We start from the raw sequence: 21,987 nt of genomic DNA, 5'->3' as shown, positions 1-21,987 counted from the left end.
CAACAACAACAAGGCAAATCAATTGTGTCAAGTCAACGTGAGTAAAAGAGAATACTTACGGTCTGTTCCTCTGCAGCATCGATTACGTATCGGTTGTACTGATCGACGAAGCATTTAGCTTTCATCCAGAATTTATTTTTCATCTCTTCACTCCACCAAGAACTCTCCTTACCTTCTTTGTCGTACTGAAGACCTGGAGGTGATTTTGATTCATTTTTGTAAGATAGATCGGGTTAGATATTTAAACTCTGTTTGAACTAAATCTCATCTCAGTTTGCTTACATTTAGCTTATTAAAAAGAAATTGAGTAAAAGAATTCGTTATTGTTTCTTTTTTTAATTTGATCAAACAAGTTATCGAAGCAATAAGGAATAATAACAAAACTTGAATTTTGTTAATCAAAAGATTTCAAATAGCGTAGAACTTCAATCCGAATGCAAATAAATAAGGAAAATTCAAAACGCAATAGTTTAGAGAAAATAGAAGGAATAATTTTCTTATTTGTGAAATTCAATTGAAATCAAAAAGAAAATGAATTTTTGTTGATTGAAGTTTTAAAATGAAACAAATTCGTCAGTGTTAATGAGATAAGACTGCTGAACACTTATAGTTCGACACGGGTACAAATCCCAGCACATGAGCTAGCTTACATGAGTGACTTTTTTATGTTTTCATGTGTATAACATCAGCATAAGCTTTACAAAGGCCCGCTGTAAAGCATTCCTCTCCTTAAGCGGACAATCATTGCGAGTTTCGCCTTACAACCAATAAATCAAACAACCAGTCGTAAAACTAAACACAAACTTTATTTTTATCTTTACTACGTTAAACAAGGAAATTACTTTTATTTACAAAAGTCGAATGCATACCCGTGTTTTTTCCCTAACTAATAAAATTAGTTGTATAACACATATTAAATTTAGCTCTAAATTTATGATTTTAATGAAAAAAGTAAAAATGAGTCATCTGTTTTGTTGTGAAAGAGCGACATTTTAAATTTTATGCTTGCATATTATGTTGTATAAAGACACAATATGCATTTTGGACACAATATGTTATTTGCGATGTGGTTTGGGTACAAATGTTTGTGCTTGCATTATCAGGTTCAATGTTTCTTCTAACCTTCTTCGGAAACATACAATGACCTGACTAGAACAGAGAGCTTACTAAAGCTATGTTCACTAATTGTAGTAAGTAGACAGGATACAGACGAAGGGTATACAAAACCCTTTATTTTTTTTCTTTATATACAATGACTTCCGTACTTCGGAATACAATGACCCTCCACTCGGGGTCTAACTTAAAAGATATCAAAATAAAACTAAACTCTAATTTAACTTTAGAATAAGATTGGCCTTATAATAACAGGAAGCGTATGTAGCACAGAGACTGTGAACACTACAATACGTTTAATTTATCAAGAGGATTAAAACCTCTGGCCTGGAAGGCAAAGTAGCAACTGCGTAACTTCTAAGGTAAGCGGCCTGCTTCGAACTCACGGCTTCCTCTCTTCTGCTTGGCAAAAAGGCCACACTTAAATACTTGGCGTTCGCCAGACAACTTTGCATAAACTCCTTCACGCTTATAATTCTGGCCGGAAGTAGAAAATAAGAAGTGATAGTAAAGATTTAAAATAAAATAAACGTTAGTAAAACTTAAGATCCTTACATACTTCCCGCCAGAGTTAATTAGTTTGAAACTGAGGTCTAAAACGACCTTGTTGAAAACTTTTAGCTCTAGAAACTAACGCGAGGCCAAACTTTTACAAACATAACTTAGCTAGAAACTAGAAAATTTTAAAAGAAAGAAATTTGTTACAATAGCAGCTCCCGGAATATACAACAATCTTTTTTCTTTTTCATCTGTACTGCATCAAAACAGGAGCTTTATTCAATTCTGGTTCCTTCCAGAGATCTGGAAGGAAAACTAGTTTAATGAAATGTTACAGAATGACATTGCAAATAACATATAGAATATACTTTTCTTAACATTCTTATTTCATTCATGACTATTTTAATTATCTCTCCCCGTGCTCTCTGACATGTGTTGTAAAAACACCAAACACGAATGTGTTTCTGTCTATGTGTTCAACACTTCCTCCTATAATCAAAACACTAACGTGTTAAAATTCAACATACGAGACCTCTTAACACACCCTAATTTCAACTCTAGACCCTGAGGTACTATTCTGAAAGTGGCTAACTCTAAAGTGTAGCGTCAGAGAGCCTAACTACATCATTCAACCTTTAACACATATTCACCATGATTTAATCTTTACAGTCACACGAATAACAAATTTTTTAACATTACTTTCACTTTTACCATATCACGGTATTTCTAAACATTCAAAATAACAGTTCACATGTATACAAGAACATATCAAGATGCCGTTAATTTTACACATTTGAAAACATACATTAGTAGTACATTGTTAACTTCTATTCTTTTCAAAGCAAGTGCCAATTCTTTCTACATTGAAATAATACTACATTTCAAAAAGTCTTTCAAACTAAAACTTCTTTCTTGTTAGAATGTTTTAAATAAAATTTATACAATAACTTTTTACAATATTTAAGTCTTTATACAACGCTATTATACATCAACTTTAGTTTTACGCGCGAGTAATTGAAAAACATAATAAGAAAATCGGTCACAACTCATTTCTCGCCCTTTTGGCGATAAAGGTAGACCTCGCATGAGATAAAACTTCTTGATATCTGCCACTTGCAGTAAGAATGAAAGATTAACTTAAGTTTGTAAAGTAACACAAAATTTTACTTATCTTTGTAATATTCAGACATCCTTTTCTGGGCCCAGTCTTTAAAGGTGCTGCAAACCGTAGCTTGGTTGATCCTCCTTCTTGTACGGGCTCGCCCTTCAGTGCTTTCCTCTGGAAGCTTCCGTTTTTCACCACTACGGCCACCCTTGAACATCTTCCTTCTGTCCTCTGCTTGTGGTCTTGGCCGTTTGAAGGCAGCTGGTCTTGGTGGAACCGGGAAACTTCTGTCGTGATCCTGCTTGGACCTCGTTGTTGGCCGTTCAAATTTTTCTTGTACTTTTTCCTCCGCCGCTGATGGCCCTTCCGCAGTTCGGCGACTTTTGCTGCGGAGAGTTCTGTCGGATGAGTCAATCTTCCGTTTCACAGCCGGGTTATAGTTGCCGTCCTTTCTCCCGGTCTTTTCCACATACGTCGTCCTTCTCCCTTCTTCATTCTGGGGGTGTTCGTGAACTCTGTTTTTTGGACGGTGGAACGGCTTCTTTTTCTTTGTACCTTCAATTTTTCCGCGGGGCAATTTTCTTTTCACTTGCTTCTGTCTCTCATTGGCTTGCCCTTGTACTTGTCGTTTTCCCACCTCTGGAACTTGTACCTGCGGTGTCTGCCGTACCGGATCCTGCAAAAGATCTGAAAAGATTTGCATTTTATTACGGTCATAGAATGGTTTTATCTGGTCAATGTTTGCGGAACAGGTTTCACCATTTCTTGCCTTTAATACTACAACAGCGTGAGTTATTTTTTCTATAACATATGGTCCTTCAAAGCGTGGGAAAAATTTGGCAGTTTTATCTTCTGGTGCTGAAGAAAGTGAATGCTTAATTTTTAGTACTTCATCCCCTACTTTATAAGTTACTCCCCGTCGTTTCAAGTCATAATACAATTTTTGTTTTCTTTGTGCTACTTCTGTATTCTTTTTTGCTTCTTTTATTAGTTTTTCTATATCACCCATTTTAAATTCTGGGGCTCTTTGTTGCACATAAAATAGTTTATCTAACGGTGTTATAATCTTTCTGCCTAGAAATAACTCAGCAGGAGTTTTTCCCGTTGTATCATGTTTTGCGGTCCTAAGGGCGAAAGCAAATTCATTGACATAGTTATCCCAGCTTTTATGAAAATTTTTAACATAACTACGGATAATTTTCACTATATTTCTGTTGACCCGTTCCGCTATATTTGATTGCGGCCGATACGGGACCATTTTTAAATGACGTATGCCCAGTTTTTGGCACATGTCTTCAAATATATTACTTACAAATTGAGGACCATTATCCGATATAACTTTTAGGGGCGCCCCGTATTTTAAAATATATTTATTTAAAATAGAATCGGTAACTAATTTCGCGGAGGCTCGTTTTAAGGGAACAATTTCGGTCCATTTACTAAAATGATCAACTATAACAAGGAGATAGCGACTTTTGTTTAACTGACTTTTTGGGAAAGGGCCCAATAAATCGATGCCGATTATTTCATTTGGAAATTCGGATTTAATACTATTTAGAAACCCGGCCGGGCGGAAATTAATATAATTAACGGCTTGACATGTTGAGCAGGACTGGACATACGCCCTTGTTAACTTTTGCAGTTCAGGAAAGTAGACTGCCTCGCGTACGCGTTGAGTAGTTTTTCGAATACCAGCATGAGAAGCTAAAGGGCTGTCATGGAGCTCTTGCAGGATATTTAATCTAAGACTAGCTGGGATAACAGGTCGAAATTCGTTGTTGGAATTCGTAGTTTTTGTATAAAATAATAGACCATCTATTAGTTCGTAATGGGCCGCCCTATTTCTTATCGCCACAATATCTTGGTGGCTAAAATTTTCAGGATCCTTCAAATACTCATAAATACTTCCAAACTCAGGATCCTTACCCAGTTCGGTTATTACAGTTTCTCGGGAATTTATTGTACACGCTGTCAGCATTGCAACTTTTACGGTATTACCCTGTTCGTCTAATTTAATTCGTGACAGGGCATCTGCTACGATATTTTCCTTTCCGGGGGTATGCTTGATTACCAGATTATATTCTTGCAGCTTGAGTGCCCATCTTATTAACCTTGGGGATAAATTTTTTCCAGAGTACAATCTAGTTACCGCCGCATGATCAGAATATACTGTTATCGGCGCCTTTCCAAAATAGACTCGGAACTTTTGCACTGCTAACAGAACTGCAAGTGCCTCTCTCTCGGTCGCGGAATAGTTTCTTTGTGTTTGATTTAAAGTTCGGCTAAAAAATGCTACTGGCTGCTGATTTTGCGAAAGTACCGCTCCTACCGCATAATCCGAAGCATCCGCTGAAATTTCTAAATTTTCATCCTTTTCAGGAAATTTCAACACAGGGGCTTGCGTTAATGCTTGTTTTAATTTTTCGAAAGCACTATTGGCTTCGGCCGTCCACGAGAATCTTGCCTTTTTCCTTTTTAATTTTAACAATGGCTCAGCGATAGCCGCAAAATCTTTTATAAAGGACCTATAATATGAACAAAGTCCTAGAAAAGAAGAGAGCTTCTTTGCCGTGTTTGGAGTCGGATACTTTTGTACAGCGATTATTTTTGATTCATCTGTCTCGATCCCTTTTTGCGATATTTTGTAACCTAAATATTTTAATTCAGGGGCTGCAAATTTGCATTTTTCGACATTAACTTTTAGACCGGCCTCATTTAATAAAGAAAACACCTGTCTTAAATCCTGTACATGTTGGTCTAGATTATCACTAGTAATAATGATATCGTCTAAATAGATAAATGTGGACTTTCCGAGAACAGGTCTTAACACAATGTCCATGCATCGCTGAAATGTTGCTGGGGCGCCTGAAAGGCCAAACGGCATTCGCAAAAATGCATAAGTGCCAGACTTGGTTATAAAAGCAGTCTTAGGCACGTCCTCAGGCCTGATCCCTATTTGAAAATAACCATTCGTTAAGTCTAAAGTTGTCATAAATTTGGTTGATTTTATGTTCCTTAAAATTTCTTCTATAATCGGTAACGGATATACCGGATATTTCGTTATGGAATTTAATTTACGGTAATCAATAGCGAATCTCCACCTTTTTGGATGCTCCAAAGGATAATCATTATTTTTCTTACATAAAACCACCGGACTAGCATAACTACTTGAGATAGGCGTTACGATCTTTTTACGTAGCATATCGGTAATATGCCATTCTATAATTTTTTCCTTATTCTTATCATACCGGTATGGTTTTTGACGAACCGGCAATGCATCTCCGGTGTCAATACTATGGTTAGTAACCTGGGTAAATCCTGGAATATCACTAAATAAGGAAGCAAATTCACTTACCACTTGTCGGATTCTATCTTGCTCGTCATTAGGCAGGTGGTCGAGATTTACCCTTGGCGGTTCAACCTTTTCTACACGCACTGGTTTCATCGTCAGTTTAAGAGACGCTTCATTAAAATCCAGTGTAGCTTGTGCGTCTGAAAGAAAGTCTATTCCTAGTATTAAGTGTGCTTGCAAATTCTTTACTATAAAAAACATCACCTTTACTTGTTCGTCCTTGATACGGATGTACAAAGGTACTTTACCTACGCACTTACATTGTTCTCCTTGCGCCGCTAATACTGTTGTATTATCCGCATTATATATGCGGTATTTGCGAAAATACTTTCTAAAAAAGACTTCTGCCACACAGGAACACTGCGCGCCGGTATCCAGGAGTGCGGTGGCCGGGATATTATTTACCAAGACTTCAATCTTCGGAAGAGTTAAATTTTTCACCATTACTGTATTTAACTTGTAGGAAGAGGGGTTTTCGTGGCCTTCGGATTTCCGCACCCTCTCGTCAGCAGAAATCCGTTTTAGTTTAAATTATTTTTCCTTTCGGTGCTTTCCTTCTTTCTCCACTGGCCTTGAGACTTTTTTCCTGGGTTGCTATTGAACTGTCGACGTTCGCCGGCTGTTTTTGAATGCTCGGGTTTCCTTGCCCACTGATTCGCTTTTTCTCCGTAGCCATGTGCTTGAGTTTGCTGTAGTCTTGGCGTACCAAATTGGTTTCGCTGTTGATATTGGCGTCTTCTTTCGACGTCCGCCGTTCTTCTACTTTCAAACTGGATTGCTAGCTCAAATAATTTTTCCAGTGTAGTCGGATTTCTCAATTCAATAAAGTCTTGCACTTGGGGTAGTAACCTCGGCAAAATCACTTGAATTATTTCAGGATCCGGACGGTTTCCATACAAGAGCTTGAAAACGTGAATTTTTCTTAAAATAAACCTGGAGAGGTTTTCCATTCTTTGTTGATATATACTGAAAAGTTCTGTTTCTAATTTCGCACGATCCCTTACAACAGGGAAGGCTTTTAGTAGGGCAGTCTTGAAATTTTCGTAGGTATAGGTGGGACTTCCTGCTTGACCCAAGAGACTTCTGCCGATACATTTGAACCAGTTAAGCGCTTGGCCCCTCAAAGCGCTGGTAGCTAAGGTAACTTTTTGAAACTCGTGCACGGGGTAGAGCATGAAGTGGTCATCCAATTTTTCCAAAAAACTGGTTACCTGTGAGTTTCCATTAAACGTTGCTTCTGGTTTCATCGAAGCGCGCATGGTCTGGACAATATACCCAAATCCTTCCAGGGCGGCAGCTGGCATTTCTGGATTCTGAGCTGTTTCTGCAGGCAGCACAGGTTCTTCTTGAAACTCGGCCATGGTTATTCTTCGTCGGGCGCCACTATCAGGTTCAATGTTTCTTCTAACCTTCTTCGGAAACATACAATGACCTGACTAGAACAGAGAGCTTACTAAAGCTATGTTCACTAATTGTAGTAAGTAGACAGGATACAGACGAAGGGTATACAAAACCCTTTATTTTTTTTCTTTATATACAATGACTTCCGTACTTCGGAATACAATGACCCTCCACTAGGGGTCTAACTTAAAAGATATCAAAATAAAACTAAACTCTAATTTAACTTTAGAATAAGATTGGCCTTATAATAACAGGAAGCGTATGTAGCACAGAGACTGTGAACACTACAATACGTTTAATTTATCAAGAGGATTAAAACCTCTGGCCTGGAAGGCAAAGTAGCAACTGCGTAACTTCTAAGGTAAGCGGCCTGCTTCGAACTCACGGCTTCCTCTCTTCTGCTTGGCAAAAAGGCCACACTTAAATACCTGGCGTTCGCCAGACAACTTTGCATAAACTCCTTCACGCTTATAATTCTGGCCGGAAGTAGAAAATAAGAAGTGATAGTAAAGATTTAAAATAAAATAAACGTTAGTAAAACTTAAGATCCTTACAGCATATTATAAGGTTAAGGTTAACATTTTGTTTTGTTTAAATCGGAAATTTTGAATAAATTAATAAACCTTCAAGAGAAGAGTCAATAATGATGTCCAGTATTCAGATTGAATTCAAGTAAAATATATCATAGCAAATATAAGTCTTCTACATTAGAACTCTGCGTTCTAAGACACTCGAATGATAAGAAGTCATAAAAATATCATAGGATGAGAACTTAAATTCGATACTTCCAAATCAGCTACTCATGATACAAAAGATTATACATAAGCTAACTGCATAAGATAGAATGATCTTATTGAAAGGTTGTTCGTAGTATGCAAAAGCCACAAATTCAGAAGTGGTAAAAGGAATCCGATGTGGCTTAGGTACAAAAACGTTATTCAAAATGTCAGAGCAGAAGTGATCAGATCAAGATAGTCAGTTTTGTAGAATACGTATGTGATCATTACTGCATCCTCTGGTTTCCCACCAGAGGTCAAAGAACTTCTCCCCATTCACGTGCTGATCTTAATTCGTATCACTTTGCATTTATGACTTGTTCTGTTTTCAATAACTTTTCTATTATTATCATTCCGTCAGAGAGTTACATCTATGCAATCTATTTCAACTAGATTACAGCTGATTCCGAATTACATTAAATTTCTATTTTTATTCTTAAACACGTTTTGACCTCCTATCGAATGGACTACAAATAAAACAACTAAACCTAAATAGATAATAACTAAAGGTTATGTAGAGGAATTTAAAGCTTCACCAGCGTCAAATGCTATCGTCAGTTATAATGCACGGCCGAAGACATGAACTCTTATCTTAGAATTGCACACAATGTGGCTTTCACTAGGCAGAACATGCTCTGTCTAAACCATCTCAAATTCTTACTTAAATACACGCAAACTAATTTGAATTTTGACGGGGAAAGGGAAAGAGAGAAGTGGCAGTAAAGATTCTAAACATAAAATAACTGGTTAAACAAATTAAATAAAGCCTAAGAATGATATTCGACTGCTCGAGAACGATCAAAATAATATTTATGGACACACTTACCGATATTCTCAAACCCATGAGCCATCTCGTGAGCGATTTCGTTACCAAGCATTCCATAGTTCAGGTACCTAAAATATAAATTGGGTACAATAAGCAGAGCAGTTTGCCAATACTCATATTTTATGTTATAATTGCCATTTAGAGGCACACTTGACATTAAAAAATTAAGGATATATATTCAACGCCTGTATAAGATGCACTTTGAATTTTTGATGTTTTGATGTTTTGATTGTTACCCTTTCTTATCTTTGTGGATGTAATATTAGTCGCCTCCTATAGTATACTCTGGGTAATGTTCTTGGAGATGAAACAACTGAGTCTAGCGAACTGATAAAAGAACTGACAGAGTTTGGTTTCCAACGAATGTTTCAGGAAGTGACTGCTTCAGACTACGTATTCCAGTTTGTTAGAAATGTATTTAGTCCTTACGAAGGGTATAAAAATATTGTTTGCAAAATATTATTAAGAAATTTAGATAAAATGAATTTTCAGGAGATTCATGATATTATATTAACAGAGAAAGTGTTTTTATTACATGTAAAATAAAGATCTTAGACCTTCTCGGCCTAAGATCACTAATCTTGTGTTTTTATACGAGTATTATAAGGTATTTCTCCCATTTCCTTAGCATGCCTTCGTGGTGTAGTGGTCAGCACACTCGACGCGTATTCGAGAGGTCCGTTTTTCGAGTCCCGGAGAAGTCATTGCTCATTTTTTTTATATCTCCTGCTTCCAAAATACCTAATATCTCCACAATATTATTGGCGCTAATGTTCTGGTTCTGATATTTATTGCAGTAGGCAAGATTTTAACTATAAAATGAAAATATTAACACCCCTCAGAAGAGTTAATAATTGCAGAAACTCTTAACTTTGCTTTGTAATTTTGCTTTTTCTGTGAAATTTTCAGTTATTGTTAAGGATAGTTTCAATTGCCAAAGATGGTTTTAAAATGGTCAAAACTTATGAGAAATGTACACTCGTAACAATGTACACAGTCAAAACTAGTAAAAGTTTTAATACAAACCTGCATAAGCTTGTTGTAAGATTTCAATTCAACATTTAAAATAGTTAAAAAATAACATTATATCTTCTTTAGTTTAATAATCAGTTCCCATATAGAACGTATATTTAAAATAAACTTTTCAGAAACAGCAATGCCAAATAGTAAGGAAAAAAAGCTTACTTATCTTGAAGCAATACAACACGGAACTCTTATTTAGTGAAGAACAGATTTTCAAGTTTTCAGGACGTCATTCTACAGTTTTTCATTGGATCGCTTGCGCATGAAACTTGAAACAAATATTTCTTACACGTCAAGTGGCAACAATTTTATATTTCCGTAATGAAAACAATAACACCTGATTTCAGATATCAATAGATTACCTACTGTTACCTCTGTGTTAAACACAGCATTTTTCTATAGTACTGCATTTAATTACATACGACGTTAAGATTAGTCAAAATTCAGTTTCAATTGGTGTCAGTTTTATAGAAAAGCTATATAAATGTTTGAGGACCCTGTACTATATGGGACATTTAGTCAATGCTTTATCGCTTAAGTAGACTAATAAATAGTTAATAAATAAATAAATTTAAAAACAGTGGTTGCTAAACCGAATTTTGCAGCTGTTTATATAAATAAAACAAAAGTAGAATTAGGAAAAAAAAGCTGTAAGCTTTCATATTTAATATTACGCCCAAAGGAGCGTTTTTTTTTTAAGTTTTGTGTGTTACCTTTATTTATTAAATATCAGGTTCTTCGCACTTAAACCATAAAATTTAATTTAAGAGCAATATCACAAAATATTTAAAAGAGCATATCTTTAGAATTTCCGATACACAGACTCTAAAAAATGTTTCATTTTTCCATACAGTGTTGCCATTGCTCGCTTTGAAATTGTTACGTTTTTTAATGAAAAATTCGTTAAAGTTTTAGAAAGTATGAAATTATAGACAATGATAACAAATTCCAAATTCGGGCTTCCAGATGCCCATGTTCGGATGGAGGTCTATGTGCGAGAAACATACGTAAGTTCATATAGATTCTGCATTATTTAGTTTCTTTAAATACAATGCAGGGCGATAATATTTAATGGCAACAATTTGAAAAGTGAACCGACTCAAAATCCCAAAACGAAATTAATAGCCCTTCTGGGCGAATTGTCCCTTTAGGCTAATAAAATAAAAAAAAAAGAATAAATTGTTAATTACAGCCTTCTATGTTGAAAAAAAAATTGAAATAATAAATGCTAATGAGAATTTTAACCCTTCATGAAGGAAAAGATTATAACTAATATCATCAACTAAACCTGAGAGATATTAGTAAATGTAAAAGTCTTCTAGAAAATATATTCCACAAAATGAAGAAATTTTATACATATATCTAGCGAATTTAAAGTTAAAATAATTATGGTATAGTCGATACTAATTAGTTAAAGATGAAAGATTTGCTAATTTTTCTTTTGTTGATACAATATTCCTGTTAAGTGACAATTATCAAAGCTTTTCTGTTTAACTTTTCTTTAAAGATTTCCCTAAATTTAAAGCTTATCTGTTCTTTTTGAAATTATCTTTCCTCCATAGCGATTAGAAGAATGATTTGAATGCCTACCAATGGTCGATTGGTTAAAACGGTTGAGCATTAGTAGTTTGATCTAGGCTCAAAATTCAGTGATCGGGCTTTCTGGAAGCCTGATTTTATGATTTTACCATGTGTACTGCGAAAGCGAGTCAGTTTCGTTCACAGTGCTCCTTCTCTGAGACAGATAACCCTTCAGTGCTTTCCTGCACTAAACTAAACAAATAAAAATGATTTGGTAATGGTTCAATAGTCAGTTATTTGATTATAGAAGTCACTTCATTTTCATCGCTGTCTGATTTTATTTGTATTATTAAACTTTCAAATATGATATAACAGACAAAATGTAAGGAATCTGAAATGCAAATTCTTTGCGTCGAATATAATAAACATATACTATTTGAAGAACTGAAAAAAGGTGAAAGGGTATTTATAAACATATTAACTTACTCAGGATTTTCTACATCTAACATGGGTGGTCTTAAAATACCCATAGGAACAACTGAAAAATAAATTCCATATAAGCGTAGTTGTTCGAAGTATGTATTAATTTCCGTAACAAAAGCTAGTGGTGATGATGAGACTCACCTAAAGCATTTTTTGTTGCAAAGTAATGAGCACTTCCTTGAAGAGGACCTTTGTAGATGCTGAAAAATAAGAAATATGTTTATATACAGAAAACTAGCTTATTTGTAATATACTTGTATATTCAGAAAATGAATTAAGGTGAAACTAGAAGATAGAAGAATAATACATTTCCTAAAAAGTCGCTGCTGGATTTTTAAGTGGAATTACGATGTGAATCATTCAAATCAAAATATAAAATATTGGTTACTTAATTTTCCAATGTATACCTTTCACACCAAATAATAAATGACCGACTTAGTGAATTATGTTAGAATAATGAACTTTTAATGAATTGAAGGCATGCATTTAAAAATATCATTGAATGACTAAAGAAGGATTTGAAGTGTTACCGCTATTAAACAAGACTTTATTTGTCTGTGTACTTAACTTATTCTTCTTGTGTTATTAAAGTACAGTTTCTCATATGATCATCTACTTTTCTAGATGATTCTGATTTTTTGTACAGATTACCGACATAGAAATTTGTGTTTTTTATATGTGTTACCGTGAAAGACCGAAATTGGAGAATGTCGACTTTCACCGGAGAAAGTCAACATTCACCAAATACGTCGGTGAAAGATCGAATATTGCACTACATTCTTGTATATTCAGACCCTCACCGGTGTATGTCGACAATCACAGATATGCTTTGGTGAAAGTCGAAAAGAGAGGTTATAAAGTGCCATAATAGTTTAAGTTGTTGGAATAAATAAGATTTAAATAACATAATTTAGTAAGTTTTTTATTACTGTTATTTTATTTTCTCATTTAGAACGTACTGTATAATTAAGTAAGTTTCTAACTTCTATTATTTTCCTTTCTCATTTTGAATGTATTGTGTGTTTTAGGTTCTCATGTTCTTAAGTTCTTATTTCAAGTTTCGAGTGCGTTTATTCGCGACTGAATTACGGAGAAGAAAATATAATATTGTTATATGCTCAACATTCACCATTAGTACATGGTGAATGTCGACATTCACCGGTGTAAGTCAGAAATAAGAGTATTTGGAAAATATTTCGGACATACACCAAGAGACTATGTGAATGTTGACATTCACCGGTGAAAGTCGACATTTTCCAGATTTCGGTGTTTCACCGTAACATATTGTTACGAATTTGGTATTTAAAAAACTAATGTTAGTTCAATTATAAATTAAATGGTAATGGTATTTCTCACGCAGTGCAGCGCGTGACGAATATTAAAAGAAAGCTAAGCCAGAAAATTGAAAATACAAGAGCGCGTGCATAAAATAAATAAATATCGCTTTTTGATTTCGAGAAAATTCTAGCGCGGGATTTTAAAATCTTATAAAAGGAGGAAAACATCTCAGTTTGTAGTCAGTACGTTAATTACAATTTGAGTTGATACGAATGTTGTTTGAGTTCGTATTATTATTTTGCTCTACGAGTGTGATTCTAAAATTTAGGAAGTGAAGGAAATTTATTTATAAATAGTAAGTGTTTTTCTTTGGTCTCTTTCGAGAGGTGTACTTGGAGTAGCTCATCTGGACAAGTTCGTGAGTATATTTTTGATTTCTACGCTTTCATTATGGACATTGTCTTGTACATCGATAGGATAGCATGACTTGGTAAATATGGATGAGATAAATGATTTAGCAATCCTTAATAAGCGCGATATTGTTGAGAATATTCTTAAACATGGCACGATTGAGGATTGTAGGCAGATTATATCTGAGTTTAACTTAGCGTTTAACACGCTTAGAAATGGCTTACGGAAAATCACCCCAGAAATGGAGCAATGGCTCCAAAAAACCTATGCAGAGCTTGAGAAGTGTGTAGCGATTAAACAAGCTGCAGGAGATTCAGTGCAAAATATCTGCGGTAGCATCCCGTTAGTTAATACTAGCAATGATTCGACATCTAATCAAACTACAAAGCAACTCAAACCAGTTTCAAATGTTATTCAGGAAATAAGCAAAATAAATAATTATAATGAAAAATGGATTACACCCAAAAAATACCACAAACGCACACCTAGTGAAAGCAGCAACGGTTCAATAACGTCAACCAAAAATAAATACGCTTCACTAAAAATAGATGATAAAATGGACACTACAAATGTTAGTTCGCTAAACTCACAAGAAGACAGTACTAATAATGTAGGTGATTTCATTACGCCGAACAAAAAGGCTAACAGAATTCCGCCGATTATCATTTCAGATGTCACGGACTGGAAAGCCCTCAGAGATAATATTAAGCAATTTACCATATCCATGGAATGTGTACAGAAAGGTGGTAATATCCACATTAAAGTTAAATCGGACACTGAGTATCGTGAAGTCACGAGATACCTAGACGAAAAGGAAATTCCTTACCATACCTTTCCTCTCCCTCAGGATAAACCGATAAGAGTTGTAATCAAAAAATTATCTGTTCACACCAAACCCGAGGACATTATGGAAGAACTAATAGACAATAACATCCCGGTTAAAACAGTAAGACAAGTTACCAAGAAAATAGACAATGAAATTGTCAAACTACCCACTTTCATGGTTGAAGTCAAACGCAGCATAGAAGGCAAGAAAATATACAACATAACGCATATTCTAGATTTGGCTGTTAAAATTACTCCCTTCAGACCCACTCCAGGACACAAACAGTGTCACCACTGTCAGAGGTATGGCCACAGTCGTGGTCACTGTAAGCACAAGCCCAGGTGTTAAAAGTGCGGGCAAAACCATATTACTACTACATGTACAAAAGATAGAAACTTACCCGGCAAATGTTGCCTCTGCGGAGGCCCCCACATTAGTTCGTACCGTGGTTGCGAAATGCATCCTGATAACTTGAAAAGAAAAATTGCAGAAAAAGAATTCCAAAAAGAAGCGAGAAAAACTTCAAAAAGTAGTCCCCCTGATATCAACTTAGAAAATTTTCCACCTCTTCCAAGGAGAAACATAACTCAAAATAGCAGTGAAAATGTTAATGAGCAGAATGCTTCATCCACCAATCAGGACACAGCTGTCGAAAGTGAGAACTTAGGCTCTTTCCGATTTCATAATCTGGCTGAAGAAATTATTCCTGCAAGGAAAAAATCTCTTCGAGCGGTTCTTAAAATCTAAATCAATATTGGAAAAAATCCAAGTCGGCTGGGAAGCCTTTGAACTTTTATCAAGCATCAATTATGAATTTTAACCACATTAACAGTAATTCAACAACTCACCTCACTGCCCCCAGCAGTTTAAATCTTGCATTTTTTAACGCCAACGGTATTCGCCACAAGAACGTTGAAGTTGCAAACTTCCTTACTCACCATAATATTGATGTGTTTCTAGTAAATGAAACTTGGCTCAGACCTAATGATAAGTTCAAGATCAATGGTTACAACGCATTCAGGACGGACAGAGACCATAACAGGGGCGGCGGTACTATGATATTAATTAAAAGGCATCTGCACGCCAACGAGTTTAATTTTCCCAATAGCAGCAGCATTGAAACCACTGCGATCGTTGTGCATTCGCGCACAAATGAGCCGATTGTCATCATCTCGGCTTATAATCCCCCCCCAGAAACATTCTCACCAACAATGACTTGCAAATTTTTAACAATATCACTCACCCTGTTATTATAGCAGGGGACCTGAATTCTAAACATCATAGCTGGAATTCTCAAAGAAATAACACAAATGGCAACAAACTTTATAGCTATGCTCTTACGAATGACCTTAGAATTTTTGGACCAACGGAACCTACCAGGTATCATCATACAGGCAGCTCGGATGTTCTCGACATTGTTATTACAAAAAACATCCAACAAATCCCTTTCCTACAGGTGATTAATCAATTAACCTCTGACCATCTCCCTGTTAAATTTACTTACCATGGCTTTGAGAAGACCTTGCCTTTAAAGAAAATTATAAACTGGCAGAAATTCGATAATTCTCTAGAACAATTACCTGCACAACCGGCTCTTGCCGATATTGTAGACATTGAGTACAATATCACTAAGATCAATAGTAAAATTAAGAAAGTCCTTGATGATTCCACCAAATTCAAAGATTATAAGAAAGATAAGCTCCCCGACCACATCATTGAGAAAATAAAAGACAAAAACCGCACAGCAAAAATCTGGCGAAGAACAGGCGATCCCACTGTTAGAAGAAATCTGAACAGAAAAATTAGGAACATCAAGACCCTCCTCCTAGAGTACAGATCAAATTGTTGGGACGATTTCTTAGACTCCATGGATTTCTCTCCGAATACAGTCTGGTGTATTGGAAATTCCTTAAGGAATACTAATAACAGAAATATTGGTCCTCTCCACACCAGTAGTGGAATTGCTTATTCTGAACATGACATGGCTGAAGCCCTTGCGCAGCATCTAGAAAAGACGTTCACCAATCATGCCTCTAATAATGATGAGACAGATGAAGAAGTCGATAATTTCATTAACCACCTAGCTGACAGAAATTGTAATAATCACTTCAACCCAACTTCTCCAGCAGAAATAAGTAATATAATTAGCAACTTAAAGTCCAGGAAAGCTCCCGGCTACGATAGCATCACCAATACGGTTCTCAAAGCTCTCCCAAGAACCTACATAGTCCTCATTACAAACATAGTCAATGCTTGTATGAGGCTCAATTACTTTCCGCAACAGTGGAAGCACGCGCAGATAATTACGTTTGTCAAGCCGGGGAAAAACCCAAAGGACTTAAACTCCTACCGTCCGATCAGCCTTCTCCCCAGTTTGGGAAAGGTATTTGAGCGTGTGCTCCAAAAGAGATTAACTCAACATCTAGAGGATAAGGAAATTATATGTAAAGAGCAGTTTGGTTTTAGAGCCGGTCATAGTACCGTGCACCAACTACTGAACGTTACAGAATTTATTGCAGACTCCTTCGCAAAAAAGAACACAATCGCCAGCTGCTTTCTAGACCTAGAAAAAGCATTTGACAAGGTGTGGCATGAGGGTCTCCTCTACAAGCTGCACCTTGTTCATCTGCCCAGCAGTTTTATTAAGCTCATGAAAAGCTATCTTAAAAACAGGACCTTTCAGGTAAAAACTAATGACTCTCTCTCTTCAAGAAAAAGAATTAAAAGCGGAGTGGCTCAAGGAAGCGTTCTGGGACCGCTTCTGTTTAATATCTACACGAATGATATGTTTCTTTGAATGCAAAAGTAGTGAAATATGCCGACGACACAGCAATTTTAACCAAGTCGCTAAAACCTCAGCTCGCTGTAGATAAACTTGAAAGCGCAGTAAATATCATAGCACACTATTATGATTCGTGGAAATTAAAAGTAAATCCGTCAAAGAGCCAAATTCTCCTTTTCAGACGTCATCGGAAGTTCACTCCTGTAAATGTAAATATAAAAATTAATGATCAAGCCCTAGCAATTGTTTCAAGTACCAAGTATCTAGGAGTGGTCTTCGACTCACAGCTGTTATTCAAAGAACACACGGAGTATGCCTTGCGCAAAGCCACCGCTGCTAAAATGTCTCTTTACCCTTTAATAAGAAGAAATGCTAAATTAAATATCAGTCTCAAGAAGAAGATCTATACCAGCTTAATAAGACCCACCCTACTTTATGCAGTGCCTATCTGGGCCACTGTGTACAAGACTTATAGACACAAACTACAGGTCTTTCAGAACAAAATACTCAGACAAATTGTTGACTCCCCATGGTTCGTACGTAACCTGCAGATACATAAAGAACTAAAAATAAGACCCATAGCTGATCAAATTCTCACCACGAGCCACAATTTCTATGCTAAAATAGAACTTTCTCAATATGAACATATCCGTAACCTGATAAATTATGACCCTACTATAGAAATTGCAGCAAAGCGCCCAAGAGGCATCTTCCATAACAGCAAATGGTGAAATGTGTAAATATTGTACATAGTACTATTATCTTTATTTTATCTTCATTGTGTCATTTTACCAGTGTCTTTGAAACTTTATAGACTTATGGACATGATCAGTGTACCTGGATCTTCAAAGCACTGATCTTATATTTGTCATTTTCGTAATCTTCTTATTGTTATATCAGAGACTTTGTAATATTGTGGACTTATGGACATGATCCGTGTACCTGGATCTTCAAAGCTTATTGCTAGTGTAAAATGTTTTTCACCATTTGCTACTTCGCTCAAATACCGCCGTCCCTATATGTACATAGTGTATAGTTACAGTAACTCATGTGCCTCAGTGTTGTACAAGAACTTTAGTGTTTAATTTCTCAGACCAAGACTTCACTGAATTGTGATATCTACTATTTCAAGATGCATTGGGCTGTGGACAGTTCACGGGAGGGTGACTCCCACGTGACTACCACTGTCCAATCTGTGTTTTACAGAAAGGATGACTTTGAATATTTTGTTTAGCTAATCTGTTGCACTTAGTTGTGCCATTTGTCTTCATTTAGATCGCGATATTAGTTTAATTATTCCAATCTAGATAACCTGTTTCAAAACTTGATAATTATTAATATTTCCAATATTTCTCATTGTACGCGTAAGCTGGTGACCCCCCACGTGACAGGCTCCTGCCAATCATCTCCCTTATTCCACCTACATTTCACAAAATTTGACAAGTTTCGCCTAGTTGGCGCGGCGTAAATCGCCTTAATTAAAAACTTAAGTACCAACGCCTTAGGGCAATTTACCAACAGAGACGGTTAAAGTAGCGGTTGGCTACTAATTGCCGCCTAGCCATTGACTCGATTTCGATTTCGATTTCAGTTTGTAGTAGTAGTTGCTTAGTTTGTTGTTGTTTAGAAAACTGCTCTTGTTGATTGTAGCGAATTCGCGGATTAGCGTTCTTTAGCTGTTTTGAATTACGTTCTATTGGACATTTGAGTAGTTAAAAGGAAACTACTGTGAGATATTGTAATACTGCATGATAATTTGAATAAATTTAAGCATTTTTGTTGTGATAATAATAAATTTTTGTTCCTTTTTCATTGATTGATGTTGATGTATTTAATTATGGCAAAGCACACGAGGGCTATCTGCCTAAAGGGAGGGATGCCTTTCGTGGAGGACTTTCTAAGGGAAACTGGCTCGTATACACGTTACACATGGGGAAAACCACGAAAACGCCCATGCAGCCAGCCCGTTCGCGGGATTCGAACCTCAGACCGAACTACCAGTGTTCAGCGTCTTTACCGCTCGGCCGCTGGTGGGCCCCTTTTTCATTGGACTTGTGCATTCATTTCACAACGAACCCGTACGCACGCAACAATATGCAGTGCATAGCTGATTTTATTTACGACCTCAGAAATACTAGTGACTTTCAGAAGTTATTATCTTCGGGAAATAACCGTTACAGGAGATTTATTGTACGTGTTTCTATCGTTTATGGCATCAAATAAGAGAAATACGATGATTATATAAATGACATTCCATTACAATTAATTGAATATATACACTGCCTTTGCAAAGTTTAGGGTTTAATTTCTTCGAATGATCCCACCGCAGCTGCCGTCAGATGTGGCAGTGATTACCGCCACATTTATCTCAAACTTAATTTTTGTAACATATCCTCGACTTATAAAAAGAAATTTATAACGAATTTTTTATTTAATTTCACACACCTAATACATGCTATCGCGGATTCAAAAACTGACTTTTTAAAAATAATAAAATCTACTTCATGCAGTGAATGTTTTTATAGCAAAAAAAGTGTAATTATTCTTAAAATCAATCCTATAGTTATCAGATTAGACATATGACGGGTAATTTCCGTTATCAGAAGAAAAATCTCTTCATCAAGTGCTACTGTTGAAGTCATTTGAGAAATTTCAGAGATGTAAAGAGGGAATGAAGGTGTGTTTCTGCTGCTTGCTTTTATGAAGGTTCCCAATAGATTTCTGTACGAGCTTAAGCACTATCAGAAGAAATTAAATAGAAGGCTAAAATTAACAACCTATGTTCTCTAAATTTTGATTTATTATGAATTTGATAATACAATTTTGTAGATATATTCCGCGCTGTTAATCTTTTGCATTCGGAAGCGAGTTTCTGTCACCGTTCGATTTATTGTGGCAACACGAGCGTGGATAGAGAAGAGGTCTACTATTCCTCCTCCAGCAGGTTTAAGAATCGAAAGTCCAATAACAAAAAATAACTTGAAAATTACATTTGTTATTTGAGTTATGGCAATATACCCAGAATTCAAAAGATAAAAGTGTACCATAATATAACCTATACGCTTAACGGTATTCTGTCTATCATAATTTTTTCATTATGATTTTAAATAATGCTCAGATAATGCTGAAATAATGCTGAGATCACTCTTATTTTAATTTCACTTTTAAAGTATTAAAGAACACTTTTTTTCTTCCTTGTACGAAGTAAAAAGGAAGTATTGTAATCGCGGAAAGTTTCAGGCAGCATATTTTAACGAAAATATCCATTTTGACCGCTATCGAATGCAATTTAACGATGTTTCTGCGGGATATCTGTACGTAAGGAAAGAATAAAATACTCTTTTCCTCCAAAAAAATTATAAAACTACTTTAAAATGAATTCTGAAGAGAATTTTTCGTGGCGTCAGTACGAATGTATGTACGTACGTATCTCGCATAACTCAAAAACGAGTAGCCTCAGAACGCTGAAATTTCGTATACAGAACTGCTATAAACTGTAGATGTGCACCTCGTATTTTGGTTGCAATCGGCCGCACCAAACGTATATATATATATATATATATATATATATCCACTCTGTTACCCGGCTCAGTGATCTCAGTTTCTTTACTCTTATATGTCTGTAAATTGTGCATTTTTGGTTTTAAAAATGATTGAATTATGTTGTTCTTATCTTCCGGTTAAGGTTTTTATGCCCTTTAGTAAATCTGTATGCAATATTTTTAGAATTATCAACAATTTTAAAGTTGTCTAATTGCCGCTAAGCCTAATACTTTTTTTGATGGCGGCCATTGCTTGTTTACATTTGAAACAGCAGGATAGTGGATTTGTTGCCAATCTAGAGAAACTTAGCTTCGCAACAACAAAGATAACACCTTCATTTATTATTGCCAATTAAATCATGCTTAATCTTTTCTGGAATTTTTTCGAGGAAATAAGTGTTTAAGATTTACTTCGTAATTTTTAATACAGATATTTAGAGTTTTTATGTATTTTTGCCTTGTCGCTAAGTGAGAACTGATTTAATTGAATGAGAAATACTCAATCGTCTTTGAAAAACTGTTTCTTTTTTGTTTTGTTTGCTTAATTTCTTTTATGCATCGTTCTATCTTTATTATAGTATTTGAATAGGACATGTGGCAACGCTTAGATAATTCTTTAAATGATATCAATTTTGTAAATTCTGAGTTATAATATGAACGAAATATAATACTGTTAAGTGAATCTAGAGCCAGAGTGTCGCTTTGGTAAACAAAGTGAATTTTAAAGAATGCATTTATTCTATTGTGGTTTATGCGCTGTCGGCGAAGTAGATTTAATTCAATCCAATAAGTTTAAATGAAATGCAAGAAAAAAATGCATATAATTTAATATTCCATACATGGAAGTCATGTGGTGTACACATCAGATTTTTTTATGTAAGCTATCATGATATTATTTCCTTTCGATTGATTGGAGCTGAGTTACTGTACTTTGCTTCTAAGAGCAGCTATTCTGTTTGGTTGTTTTACTGCTAAATCACAAGCATTAAATTTATGATATGAAAATGGGAGAAATTTCTTTGTATCTTTAGCACGTAACATGAAATACGT

The 21,987-nt window shown here is 35.5% G+C and overlaps 1 protein-coding gene across 1 annotated transcript in view; it reads right to left on the bottom strand.

Moving 5' to 3' along the window:
• The window catches only part of LOC118181898 (neprilysin-1-like), an 86,765-nt gene that overhangs the window by 15,844 nt on the left and 48,934 nt on the right, over positions 1-21,987 (bottom strand). The window contains exons 14-17 of the mRNA XM_035351126.2: positions 12,240-12,298; positions 12,102-12,153; positions 9,072-9,139; positions 60-193 (exon numbers count right to left, since the gene is read on the bottom strand). Coding sequence (XP_035207017.1) covers positions 60-193; positions 9,072-9,139; positions 12,102-12,153; positions 12,240-12,298 — 313 coding nt within the window. The remainder of the gene's footprint in view (positions 1-59; positions 194-9,071; positions 9,140-12,101; positions 12,154-12,239; positions 12,299-21,987) is intronic.

The sequence above is a fragment of the Stegodyphus dumicola genome, chromosome 4, assembly GCF_044657685.1.
Source record: "Stegodyphus dumicola isolate Sdum_Otavi_A_Nest chromosome 4, ASM4465768v1".
NCBI lineage: Eukaryota > Metazoa > Arthropoda > Arachnida > Araneae > Eresidae > Stegodyphus > Stegodyphus dumicola.
This window is presented reverse-complemented; position numbering and strand designations above follow the sequence as displayed.